Here is a 13,227-nt window from a genome sequence, read left to right on the forward strand (position 1 = left end):
TCTTTCAAAAATATGTTATTCAACACTTGCACATGTGTAGAACAGAGAACAGCTTTGCTCGCTGTGGAGGTGCAGGAAATGCCTTGTGGGCAAGGTGTGTGTGACTGTATCGCAGAACATTGTCACACAACGCTTAGCTGGAGGTGCAACCTATTAAAAGGAGCACCCAATAGGTTTTAGAGTCCTGATTGGAACCCAGTGCCATTATAGTTCCTAAACTGTGTGCTGGCAATGGAGATTGATCCATTAGAGCAAATGACCCACCAATCTGAGTTTGACCTCCGTGACCCCTGCCTGCCTGCTAGCCTTCCTACCTGCAATCAGTCCAGGGAGTGGCACTGTCTTGGCAGCTTCTTCCTTCTCCGTCTCAGTCAAGGAGGGCAAGTCAAAGTTTTACAGGCTGCCGTCTCCATTCATTTAAAATCCAAAGTATGTAAAACAGATACTAAAGTCCTTTATTAGTGCAGTGGCTTTGGTGATGTTTATGGAAAACCCTGGTGCATAAGCATAGTGCATTTTTCGAAAAGATGAGTGGGAGGCTGGCAGTGCACTGGCTTTCTCACCTTTATATAGTTTGCAGGAATGCGCAAGAGGAAAGGTTTTGGTGCCTGAATATGCCATGGACTGCTTTTGTGGGAGTGACCTCCCCCTGTCTCCATGCCTGCCTCTAAAACTAGCAGCTGTGTACCAGGGGGATCTGGAAAGAAGAAGCCTCCCTAGGTGCAATTTCCCAGCTGATTTTTTTTTAATCCCTTTCACTGAAAGGGGTGGTGCAGCTGCTGAAAGCAGGGTGCAAAGTAAGTGCTTGGCACTGGCTGTGCCAAAGATTACATCAGCAGCCATTACCGTCTTGCCTTTTGGCTGCTGGTTACTGTTCCTGCTAGCGTGGGATCTGCTGTGCTCCAGGCAATCCCTCCCAAAGCCCAAGATGCACTTCCCCATTCTGCTTGCGGAATGGGAGTGATGGGAGGCTTGCGCAACAGCCAGCTCCTCCATTGAGGCAGGCTTGGGTGAGGATGCCCCCTCTATAGGAAGAATCGGTCCATTTTATGGACCCACTCAGTGGCAGTGGCGCAGCTGCATTTAACAGTAGGCCAGTGGGACTACCAAGACAGGAACTGTTTCCCAAGACAAGTCCCCTATTGCCACTGAGGCAGCGTGGGGAGGGAGAGCCAGCTTGACCACCATTTATCTCTGGGAACTCAACCTACAAAACTTCCATCAGAGAGTGATGGAAAGGTCTGCTCCACCCACAAACCGTGACTGGATGCTAGTCTGACTCTGCAGCGGGAGTTGCGACTGGAAATGCTCCACATCTGTCATGCTGATCTTGCTGCACATGGAGACGTCCAAGCTCTTCAGTTGCTGGCACTCCTGCCCAATGGCCTTCAATGTCCTGCAAGGGAGAGTTCACCAGCTGTTGATGGTCTCTGCCTCTCTTTCAGTCCCTCCCAGCCAACCAGTCAGCCTGGCCTCGAAGGAGCTTTCAAAGGCCTGCCTCTGGCTTGCCTTTACCTCTCCTCTCCACCCGCCAGTGATCTTTGCACTCTGCAGCACTACTCACCTGGGAGTCAGCTGGTTGCAACCAGAAAGGATGAGATGCTGAAGTCGGTGCAGGGAGCCAGCTGCTTCCATGAAACCTTTGTCGGTAAGGTTTGTGCAGTGACTTAGCGTGAGGTGCTCCAAGCTCCGGCAGTTTTGAGCGATGGCTGTGAGGCTGGTGTCTGTGATGTTGGTCACAAGGCTGAGGGACAGGCGCTGCAGCTCGGGAAAGTTGATGACCTGAGGAGGAATAACAGAACAAGGACAGGAAGTTGGGTGGCCCTGCCTGGGCACTGTGATGAAGGGTGCCCAAAAGAGCATCCTTGCCAATGGCTGTAAAAGCTTTTGCTCTGCCATTGGCCATGCCCAAAACCATTCAGGGTGGAGCTCCACACCAAGAAAGTGAACATGTGGACTCCAGTGTGCAGCAACTGAGGAAGAGAACTTCTTTCAGAGCCATTCTGGGGGCTGAACAAGATGCTTAGAAAGATAGCGAGTTGCAGGCTTCTTGGAGTGTACCGCTTCAAAGTGCAGTTGCAGATGGGACCACATGTGTACAAATGCTCTCCCAGGTCAAAGCCTCTCTATGTGTAGAAAACAACCACATCAGAAAGATGGCGACTGCTTGGAACCTTTCTCCCTGACACACTAGTTTTTAATGGGCAGGGAGTTTTGGGTAGCTTGGTCAGGTCTCATATAAGAGAAGGAAGTAGGAGCTTGGACTTTAAAGCTCTCCCTCCAACCAAACTGATTACCGTATTTTTCGCTCTATAAGACGCACCAGACCACAAGACGCACCTAGTTTTTGGAGGAGGAAAACAAGAAAAAAAATATTCTGAATCCCAGAAGCCAGAACAGGAAGAGGGATCGCTGCGCAGTGAAAGCAGCAATCCCTCTTGCTGTTCTGGCTTCTGGGATAGCCGCGCAGCCTGTATTCGCTCCATAAGACGCACACACATTTCCCCTTACTTTTTAGGAGGGAAAAAGTGAGTCTTATAGAGCAAAAAATACGGTACATATCCTGTGACGTTCCTTACATTCCTTTTGGGATTTTCTGCAGAATGTGACCTGTTGCCAACCTGTTTAATCCTCCCACTTTTTAAATGCCTTGACAAGTTTCTCTCCATCTGTGTATCATACCACTTCCTCTTCCTCTGTGACCCACTTTTCTAAACCCTCTTCTCTAAAGCCTCTCATTCTCTCCATGGTTGTGTGGCCGGTCCCTCTACTCACTGACATCACACTAGCCACACATTCTGCTCTTGCTTGTCTAATGTCAGTCTACCTGGAAGCATTCTATCCCTCCCATGGCCTTTACTGTTGGTGCTCCATAGATGTTTAATTTGAACAGATGCCACTGAAAGGGCAGGGCCACACAGCTCAGTATTACTAGGGCATCTGTTTTGCATTCCAAAGGTCCCAGATGCAATCATTTGACAATCTTATGTCAGATAAGAAAGACTCTTGAGATGGGAAAGACTCATGCCTGAAATCTTGGAGAGCTGCCGCCAGTCAGTGTGGACCAGGGATGGGAACCTGTGGCCCTCCAAATGGTGTGCTGGCTGGAGCCGATGGGAGTTCATAGCCCAAGAACATCTGAAGAACCACAAGTTCCCCACGCCACACTGACCGAGAGGGACAAATGGTCTGACTCTGAGTAAGGCGGCTTTTGGCGTTCTTATGGTGGTATTCCTGCTACCCTGAAGCCAAGGCTGTAGATGGTTTCTTTTGCAAGAACACTCTGGTTCATAGGAATTTGTCTATGGCCGGATCATGTGTCCCATCTAGCAAAGCACCTACTCTCCCACTAAGCGATGGTCTCCCCATAGGTGTCTGTATTTGCAAGCTGCCGTGTCCAAACCTTAGCTATGCTTGCATCTGTGAGTTTCGTGCAGGCTGTCAGGTCAAGCTCCTGAAGACGAGTCAGGGCATTCAAGGAGGCTTTGTGCTTCTGCTGAGCATCCTGCTTGCTGAGGTCAATAAGAATCTGGGTGTCCTGCTCCAAATCCTGTGGAGGTGGTTGGAAAAATCCCATGTTGCCAAAGTTCCTGCTGAACTTTGGGCCAGCATCCTTCTGTCAAGGCAACAGAATGAGGGATTAAAAGGAAGCTGGGACCATCTTGAGACTCTCTGTTTCCTATCTGGGTGACACAGGTGAGGACCAATGCTGTGGATTTGAGTAAACTAAGCTGCAACAGATGGTACACAGTAAAGACTAAGGCTGTGGTGTGAAAGTTGCTCCTGTCCCCTGTTTAAACAGCCTCCCAAGGCTCATGCAGCCTGTAGTTTCTTGTGTGCTGTACTTCACAATAAGCAGCAGGGGGCCACGAGACAACAGGAACCAAAGAGCCAACTAATCCCAGCGTTCTGCTTACGATAATTCACCAAGGAGGCTCACAAGCTTGATATGAATCTGAAGGTCATTTCCTGTTTGTCTAAGAATAAAAGGCAAACTACTTTCAAACCTGGGGGAATCCATTTCTCCTGTCCTAGTTAATAGCCCTTGTAGTGTGGCTGGTTGGGAGGAAGGCAGAAAGGCCAACACCACTTAGAAATGCTAACGAATAATAAGTGGTATAGAAATGCCTTAAATAAAAATAAACAAACTATAAGTAGAGGCAGAGCCATGTAATTCTAGTTTTGCTTGCAAAGCTCTACAACGGCAACAATGAGACTAAGGAGGAGAAGGCTGACAAACCTGAACTGAAGGCTGAGAGCAGATTGAGTTTGGGGGGGGGGCAGTGTCCCATTTGCCCTGATGAACCAGCCTCCACTGAATCCTTGGCAGATAAACTCACCCCACCCCAATGCAATCTATCATTGTGGGCATCACTGTAAATAGTTTCACTGAACACTGTATATTTTGCATTATGTGAAATGCTTCCTTCTCTTTGCCTTGAATTCCCCCTGAGACAGCAAAGCACAAGGGAAGAACTACCTGGCCACTGGGAGGTTATATCCCCTGCTCTGCAGAAACAGGATCCTGGCCATCTGGAAGATCAGTCTGGCCCCACCCATTGGCCAGAGAAGTGGCAGCAGCAGGAATCTCTATCTGCCCTCCCTGCCAGAAAGAACACTCTGCTTCAGTTGCCGCGGGACCATAAAAAATATTCAAAATGAATAATAGATCACAGACTTTTGATTAATCTTGGGTGAATGAGTGTTACAGTACTTGTCACCTCTGCAAAACCAGACACTGAGTACCCACTGGCCGCCTAACTAGCCAGCATGCCAGAATCGCTGTTCTTAGGATTAAACCGAAATAGTGTCAATACTAGGAACAGCTGAGTACTACAACTTAGAAAACTGATAAACAGCCACCGGTACTTTCCACATCTGAACTGGGCAAAGTTTTCCACGCTGGTTCTGAGAAAGCAGGTACCTTTTCCTTTGGAAGGCTCCTGCCGTGATGACAGGAAGATAAAACTGCGGTTGTTTCTAGTCGCTGCAAGCTGTGCAGTTCAGCACGGGGCAGGGTATGTAGACTGCAGCATCTGGACTGTGGCAAAGGATGCACCGTGGAAAGGAGCAACTTCTGGACAAGCTACCAGTCTCTTCTCTGAAGCCCTGTTCACCACAGACAATGTGCTCCCCTATTCCAGGATAGAAGGTTGCCCCTGCCAGTATGTCAAACCTCAGCTATCTCTTTATTAGTCCAGTAAAGACAAGAGAGTTACAAGTTGGGCTCCTGGCCTCCAGACAGGCAGAAAGAAGCAGATCTGACCAGTTTCCCTGCCCTTCTCCCAGCTAAAAGAACAAATTAAGCACTGGATTAAGAGGAAACAGCTTCTTATTATGGGCCTCTTTGGGGAAAAAAGGGAGGGAAACAACATCAACAATAATCAGAGTATCAAAGATACTGTCATTGCACAATATTTCTCCTTTCCCCCACTCCCAGCTCACATAACTAGAAAAATGTCTACTCAAACCTCTCTGGCATGTTCAAGCTCCTCTCTGGGCTCCTCAACCCCCAGCAGGCCCCAATCCGTCAGCTCCTTGCACCAAGCCAAACGCAGGACTCTCAAGAGCAAGAGGTGTGAAGCGATTGCTTGGATGCTTCTGTTAGTGATGGACACACAGGAAGAGAGATCCAAAACCCGAAGGCTCTTTAGGCTTTCAGCCAGTGAAAGGACCAAGTTGTCCTGCAGAAGAGGGGGGGGGGGAAATGTTTAGTTGAAGGCTGCATGCACACCACACGTTTAAAGCACATCCCCACTTCCAGCCAGGAATTCTGGGAACTAGTTAACCCCTCACAGAGGCTCCACCTGCACTATACTCTTAAAGCAGTATCATACCACTTTAAACAGTCATGGCTTCCGCCAAAGAATCCTGGGAACTGTAGTTTGTTAAAGGTATTGAGAGGAGACCCTCATTCCCATCCCAGAGTTCCCCGGAAGAGGAATTGATTGTGAAACCACCGAGAATCGTAGAGAATTGAGCATCATCTGGTAAAAGGCTGCTAAATAACAAACAAACGCCTTAGAACTTACCCGTAGTAAAGAGCAGAAGGCAATGTTCAGCGAGACCAGTTTGGGCTGTCCCTTCATAGTCCCAAATGCTCTCACCAGCTCACTGCACCTCATGAGGCTGCATTCAGAAACATCCAGACTTTGGAGCTGCTTCAGGTGTGAAATGCCCTGGAAGCCGGCATCGGTGACACGTGGCAACTTTCCCAGACACAGGTGCTGAAGGGACAGGAGCCGGGAGGTGATGACAAGGACAGCCCGGTCAGACAGCTCAGAGCAGCCACTCAGGTCCAGCACGGTCAGGTGGGGCTGGTGCTGACATAGGATGCTCACAGCCTCATTGGTTAGATCCCGGCAGGCCTGCAGCACCATCTCCTGCAGGCAAAGGTTCTCTACCTGCACCAGGGACTTCATAGCCTGGCTCGAGATACTGGTGCCACTCAAGTTCAAGGCCTTCATGGTGCTGGCTCGCTCCCGGACGAAGTGCAGGAGGTTGCGGAAAGACAGCAAAGCCGAGGAGTTGTAGTTACTAGAGCCGTAGTAAGTGTCCACCTCAAAGGTAATGTGGCAGCGGGCGAGGGAGAGCTTGGCCAGGGATGGACAGCAGCTGGCCAAGCGGTTGAAGGTGAGGTCAGACAAGTATCGCACACCGGACAGGTTCAGCTCCTGCAGGTTGATCAATGTTTCTTGGGCTTGCAGGAAGGTCTCCTCTTTGGAGAGCAGGGTCCCGGACATGAAAAGGCTATTGCAGCCGCTCAGATCCAAGGCTGTGAGGCGGGGGCAAGCAAGAAGGAGCTCACTGAAGTTGGCCTCCGTAAGGCTGCTCCCATGCAGGCACAAGCTGTGCAGGTGAGGCCCAAGGAAGCTGGCAACGGACTTGATGATGTCCCGGGAAGTGGTGGAGCCGTCCAAGTTGGTCATCCTGACGTTGCACACGTGCCTTCGGGACAGATTCTGGATTGTCCGGAGCGAGGCAGAGGTAGCCGGGATGTTATAAAATATGCTTTCCTGGAATTTGAGAGGGACTACATGGTGAGGAGTTTTTAGATATGAACCAAGAGACATGGCTTCAGGTTTTTTTCAGTTAGCAAAAGAAGTACCCTGGGATGGACAGGGCAAGACACACCTGCTCTTTTTTGGCCTAATCTACTTTGCAGGACTATTGTGAGGTTAAAAAAAACCAACATTCACTGCCCTGAGCTCCTTAGAGTAAGGGTCAGAGGAAAGAAAGTATGACAAATCTCTCTCAATCTATTTTTGTTTGTGTTCTTTTGTTGTAGCAGCTTCAGTGTAGCCTGTGTTGTGTATATTGCTCTTGAGGGGACTTGTGGATGGATGAGCCTGCCTTTGAGGAAGGACCATGGCTTAGTGGCAGAGCACCTGCTTGGCATATAGAAGGTCCCAATGTCCTAAGAACACAAGAAGAGCCCTGCTGGATTAGGCCTGTGGGCCATCTGGTCCAACATCCTGTTCTTACAGAGGCCAATCAGATTCCTCTGGGAAGTCTGAAAGCAGAACCTGAGCACAACAGCATCCTCCCCGGCGTGTATTATTTGTTTACCCTACTCCTTTCCGTGCAATTCTCTACTTCCTAACTACAAAAGTCTACTGCCATTGTTTTTTAAAAGTGGATCAGTTACAGTACAGTGGCAGAATGCTTGAATCCACTTTAATGACGCAAACCTAAATTTCCGGTATTGTGCTTGAATCCTTCCCGCAAAATACTGACAGTCTGGAGGTGACCTGTGGCTTAGCATTATGTCTGAAATGGGGCTATGACTCTCCTGCAGGGCAGCCCTGTAAGAACAGAGGAAGTATAGGTAAGACGCCAAAGCAAGAAGCTGTTACCTGGCGTAAGGTGTCCTGGGCTGCGAAATACCATGTTTGATTCACTAGAGAGGCTTCTTTCCTATCTGCGATGGGCAGGAAGCTCAGGATATAAGTGATAATCTGCAAGGAAGAAAGAGAAAAGCCTTGACAATGAGTGCAAGCTTGTTTTTCAGCAAAAGGGCATGCCAATTTTAAAAAGGCAATTTAAATTGCAAGGAATAAGACATGCCAATTTTAATCAAGATTCCCATGTGTTTTTGTGGACATGGGAGGATACTAATACAACTACTGAAACGGTTAAGATGGGTTTGCAGCCTTTGGCCTCCCCAGGACCTTAATCAAAAATATCTGGCCATCCAGCTCATATCCTTTCTGTGCAACATAATTATATCTGATTAGAGAGAAGAAATGGGGATGTAATTGTGAAATTAATGGAGGAAGATCTGGCAAATTACTGGGCGGAACAAAAACATTTCTACAATATGTGGGAAGAAATTATCTGTGCTGTTTGGCTGATAGAATCATAGAATTGTAGAGTTGGAAGGGATCCCAAGGGTCATATAGTCCAACCCTCTGCAGTGTAGGAATCTCAGCTAAAACGTCCATGACAGATGGCCATCCAACCTCCAAGGAAGGAGAGTCCACACCCTCCTGGGGGAGGCTGTTCCACTGTCAAACAGCTCATACTGTCCGAAAGTTCTTCCTGGTGTTTAGTCAGAATCTCCTTTCTTGTAACTTCAGTTTGAGTCCTACCCTCCAGAGTAGGCGAAAACAAGCTTACTCCTTCTTCCAATATGCAAGATAAATGAGCAGTGTTTTTACCACAGAAAAGGAAGCATTACATCATTTCATTGGCTTAAGGAATATGGGAAGTCTGAGGTAAACTGAGTTGAGGAAGAGGTTGGAAGAGAGGTAAAGTTAGTAGGTAAAGTGAAATGTTTATATATCACTTGGGAAGACGGGTGAACTAATGTCAGTGGAAGAAGCAAAGATCAGTGTCAAAGCAAGGATTCTTCAACATCAACTTTGTTGGACTGGTCATGTTGTTCGGATGCCTGATTATCGTCTTCCAAAGCAACTACTCTATTCTCAACTTAAGAATGGAAAGTGGAATGCCAGTAGACAACAAAAGAGGTTTAAAGATGCTCTCAAGCTAAATCTTAAAAAATGAAGTATAAGCACTGATAATTGGGAAACACTGGCCTGCGAGTGCTCCAATTTGAGAATAGCTGACATGGACTTTGAAGATGCAAAAGGGAGAAACGAGCTAAGAGGAAGGCACGTTTGGCAAATCCTCACCGTGGTCAACTCGCCTCCGTAAACCTATTTCCCCACTGTGGAAGGACATGTGGATCCAGAATTGGCCTCCACGGTCACTTACAGACACTCTGTTAAGGGCTACAAGTGATTGCCAAAGAAGAAGGGAGGAAGGGCAGGTATTCATCATGAAAGAGCAGACTCTTTTGCCTGCTTGGGTGAAGGAAGTATTCTGCAAGTGGCAATGTCTGCTTTTTCAGTTCAACTCGTCTATAAAAACCCAGGCATTACTGACCCTTGTCAAGGTCGCATATTATAAGGCTCTTAAAGCAGTCAATGATTGACTTGGAGTTGATCGTACAAAATTGAAACAGGAAAACTTGTAATTGCCATCCCTGAAGAAGGCATTTTGACTGGATGCATTGGGCTTTTTGAGTCTATAAATTCTCTTTTATCTACCAGTGAGAAGCCAACATATATTTTGCCCTTCTCTGGATGTTGCTGTGGTTGCCCTCCTTTTCTTTTTAGAAAAGATTAATAATTTTCAGACCAGGGAGTAAAATCTCTTTAATGAGGTGGAAATTGAAAAATCAATTTCTGAGACATGGTGGCTTCTCTGATAAACAGAGATGTTAAAGCAGCCAAAATATTCTGTGTTTTTATCAATCTGTCTTTTTGTCTCTCGTTCATGCCCCTCTTCTCCCTCCTACCACAAGATTTGTTTGGACCCAAAAGGATTCCTAGGTGGAAACAACAACAAACTGAAAAACCACCCAAGCTATAATCTGTGTTTTAAAAACCTGTTCCACCTTGAAACTGTGTTGTTGGTATGGTTTTGTCTACAGAGATTATGTTTTTTAAACAATTGTAATTGCCCACTAGACGGCATTTAAAAAACAAAACTTTATTATGAAGTTAAAATAATAGTCCAGTAAAAAATGTAAAATAAAGTAAAATAACAAAAAGAGTAAAAAGAAAAACTGTACCTAAGAACCCCTGTGTTAATAGCTGTAATAATATAAAATAATGTACATTCTCAAAAGACTACACAATATATTAAATGTTAAAACAAAAACTGACCTGATGCAAAGATAATACAAAATGAAAGTTATGGATACTAAATAAAACCATATTTCATTTGGACTTGCCTTCCCCTAACTGACTTGTCATATATATACCAATTGGCCACCAAACGGAGGTGAAATCAATAGGCTTAGTTGCATCTTGAAATACCCTTAATCTATGAGCTAATTTTCCAGAAATAAAGGTAAATATTACTTTACTATACCAAATATTTAATGAAAAACGTGAGGATTCCTTCCAGCCCTAGGATATGGTCAAATGAGAAGTTACAAACAGAAAAAATACAAGTAGTTCCCATATTAAGTCCGTATTCAACTCATCAAAAATTGATAAAAGACACCATTTGGGGTCTTTACATATTATTTGAGCTATTTTCTTCATCATCTCTTTCTATCCCCTTTAGAGTGACTTCCACCATTCAAAATTTTTACCAGACTGGAAAAGTGAACTCCCACTGACGTCAGTTTTTAAAGGAAACCATACAGGCCAGCCCTTCAAACATCATCATTGTGTTTTGTTATAAGAAAAACTGCTCCTTTTCCCTTATGGGGTACCCAAGAGTCCATATAGAGTCCTTATGTAGGTTCTCTATTGGTAGGAGAAAATAACAGAGGCCAACCAGAGAATATTGAGAAGCAAAGCAGCTAGTAAGCATGATCTTTATTAAACGGTTGCAACAGGGTGCTCACTCTCAATGCCGGAGGGAGGAGGAACCCAGAACAATGGTGTGCAAGCTCTGTAGCTCAAGACCACCCCCCTCAATACATTGTACATACATCACAGGAGGGGCAGCCTATCACAGAAGGGGCAGTCTACAGCAGAATCCTGTCTGGCAGGAAACCTCTTAATGGGTTTACCTGGATAGCCTGGCCATTATTTTGTGATGATACTGTAAATACTTAATTCCTGAGTCCAGGTCACGGACTCACCCTATTCATACACAAATGTGCCCTTAAAGCAGGATTTGTGAGTACAGAGACAATGGGGAGGCTTTTCCCATTTCCATCCAAACTGCAGAGGAATATTTGAGGTCACTGAAAGAGACAAAATGGCTTTAGGACTGTTTTCCTGTACTGTTTCAGACATGTGGTTTATATATTTATGTATATGTTTGCCTGGTACATTTATGAACATTTATTTTTTATCTTAGACCTTATAATTCTCGTAACAGTTTCATGGAGCATTTAACAATATGGAAGGAACCCTTGAATGCATGCCGTGACATGTTTGCCAAACATTTAAAGGAAAAAAATTCTCATAAATTTCTCACATTCATTTCTACTTGAGCACAGCTAATTCTGTAGTAGAATCTGGGGAAGCTGGTCATGTTTTATTGGATGAGTTTTAGTTACTAAGACCTCAGACTGTGGACATGGTGTTGGGAGACATACAGCAGCTGCTGGTTGGCTGGTTCCTTGCCCATTATGGCTAATAACATCTAGTGATGAATTGCTTTTTACAAGAAAGGGCAGCCCCAGTCACCTTGAAATAAGTGACTGTGAGGATATTACTGCAAAAGTTATCCTTGGGTCCTCAGGGCTGCAGTAACTATAAGCCAGTCCCTAATACGGACCTCCTTCTTGGGCAAGGTACCCAATACTCAAATACCGGTAGGTGGTGAGTATTCGACACCAGGTATCCTTGAGATTGCTGATATAGACCTCTTTTAATCTTGTTCCAGAACTGGCACAGAAATACACCTTTTTGTGCTTCTAGCAGAATAGTATTACTACCCCTCTGGAATTTATCCCAGAAATGGCTCCTTGATATTGAGAGCTATATCTACATACAATCTGTATCTTCTTGTCCAGGCTTTTCCAAATGAGTTCACATGCAGGAGGGAGTGTCGATAAGAAATAAGTGACTTCCACAAATGCATCAAGCCCCGTCTAAAGCTTTGCTTGCACACATTGTGTTATTAATATATGATGTCTCCATGCTAAGTAAATTATTTTCTTGCCACTACAAGTGAAGTGGGATTTGTACCCCAAAATAACCATGGGGTGACCCTAGGGCATAGATCTCCTGTGATAGATATGAAAAGGAGCATCATAGTTGAGAGTACTGTACTGCAATTTGTGGCCCAGGCAGAATACTAGTATCCCAGAGGTAATAGTCTCCAAGTGGCAGGGATGTATGACTCAGGATGGTTCAAATCTTACTTTGGGGTAATTTTGGTTCCTTATTCAGGCTGCTTCTCAGGCACACAGAACCACATTATTTGAATACTGTTCAAGTAGAAAATTCAGGGGGGAAACAAATTCTTTCGTTTTTCAGCACCCTTCACAGCACTGAGCGGCTGGTATTTGTGACCATCCTGAAACCACTTCCCTGGAACAGCTTTTCTACGTTAATTAAAAATCAGTCAATCATATGGTACGTATATTTTAAAGCTTCTGAACCAAGGTTTAAAACAGATAAGCTGCGGGCTAGGTACCTGAAGAGCAACAAGAACAACATGCAGAAGATGCCAGATTAAAGTCCAGGCATCATCAGAGAGGGCTGGAAAAGATCCGCCTCTGCTCCTAGGGAACTACTGCCAGTCTGTGCAGACAATACTGAGCTACATGGAGAGCAGTTCTCTGACTCGGCGTAAAGCAGCCTCCCAGATTACTAATAAATAAAACCGCAGGGCAAAGGGGAAGCTATTCAAGAGGCAAGTATTCCATATGACAAATGAGAGGGCGTGTGTGAAGCAGAGTACCAGGCAGGAGGAAAACAATTACGCGCCGACACGTGTTTGTAGACATGTCTGCGCGCACCAACGCGTGTTGAGTTAAGACTTGTGCCCCCCTCCAATCCCCTTGCAAAGCTGGTGCGATCATTAGTAGCAGCCTCTTTTCTTCCCCTGCTCCTTACCTCCATAGGCAGCTCGCATGCCTCCATAGCTCCCCGGAGCTCGACCTTGCGGGAAAAGCAGAAAACAAAAGTACAGTAAAGCCGGCAGGTCAACGGCCAGGCCACGCCCCCATTCCTTCTCTCAGCCCCGCCCCTTTCCCCGCCTCAGCTTCCTCGTCTCTCCATGACGACGGCGCGTTGCTTTTCGGGA

The 13,227-nt window shown here is 46.0% G+C and overlaps 1 protein-coding gene across 3 annotated transcripts; it reads right to left on the reverse strand.

The window, feature by feature from the left end:
* Positions 1-434: 434 nt before the first annotated feature.
* Positions 435-13,172, reverse strand: LOC310850100 (uncharacterized protein). 3 transcript variants are annotated; one of them, XM_083751209.1, is made up of 7 exons: positions 13,038-13,172; positions 7,857-7,958; positions 6,033-7,016; positions 5,472-5,684; positions 3,404-3,616; positions 1,565-1,782; positions 435-1,396 (listed from the first exon to the last, which is right to left on the reverse strand). In XM_083751209.1, the coding sequence occupies exons 1-7, from the start codon at positions 13,062-13,064 to the stop codon at positions 1,222-1,224; spliced, it is 1,932 nt and encodes a 643-aa protein (XP_083607335.1). In that variant the 5' UTR covers positions 13,065-13,172; the 3' UTR covers positions 435-1,221. The 3 variants fall into 3 exon arrangements, with proteins under 3 accessions (XP_083607335.1, XP_083607337.1, XP_083607336.1); XM_083751211.1 differs by having other exon boundaries at positions 3,404-3,550; positions 13,038-13,152; XM_083751210.1 differs by having other exon boundaries at positions 3,404-3,613; positions 13,038-13,152.
* Between the last annotated feature and the right edge of the window lie 55 nt (positions 13,173-13,227).

The sequence above is a fragment of the Podarcis gaigeae genome (genome assembly GCF_964106915.1).
Source record: "Podarcis gaigeae genome assembly, chromosome: 8".
Taxonomy (NCBI): domain Eukaryota; kingdom Metazoa; phylum Chordata; class Lepidosauria; order Squamata; family Lacertidae; genus Podarcis; species Podarcis gaigeae.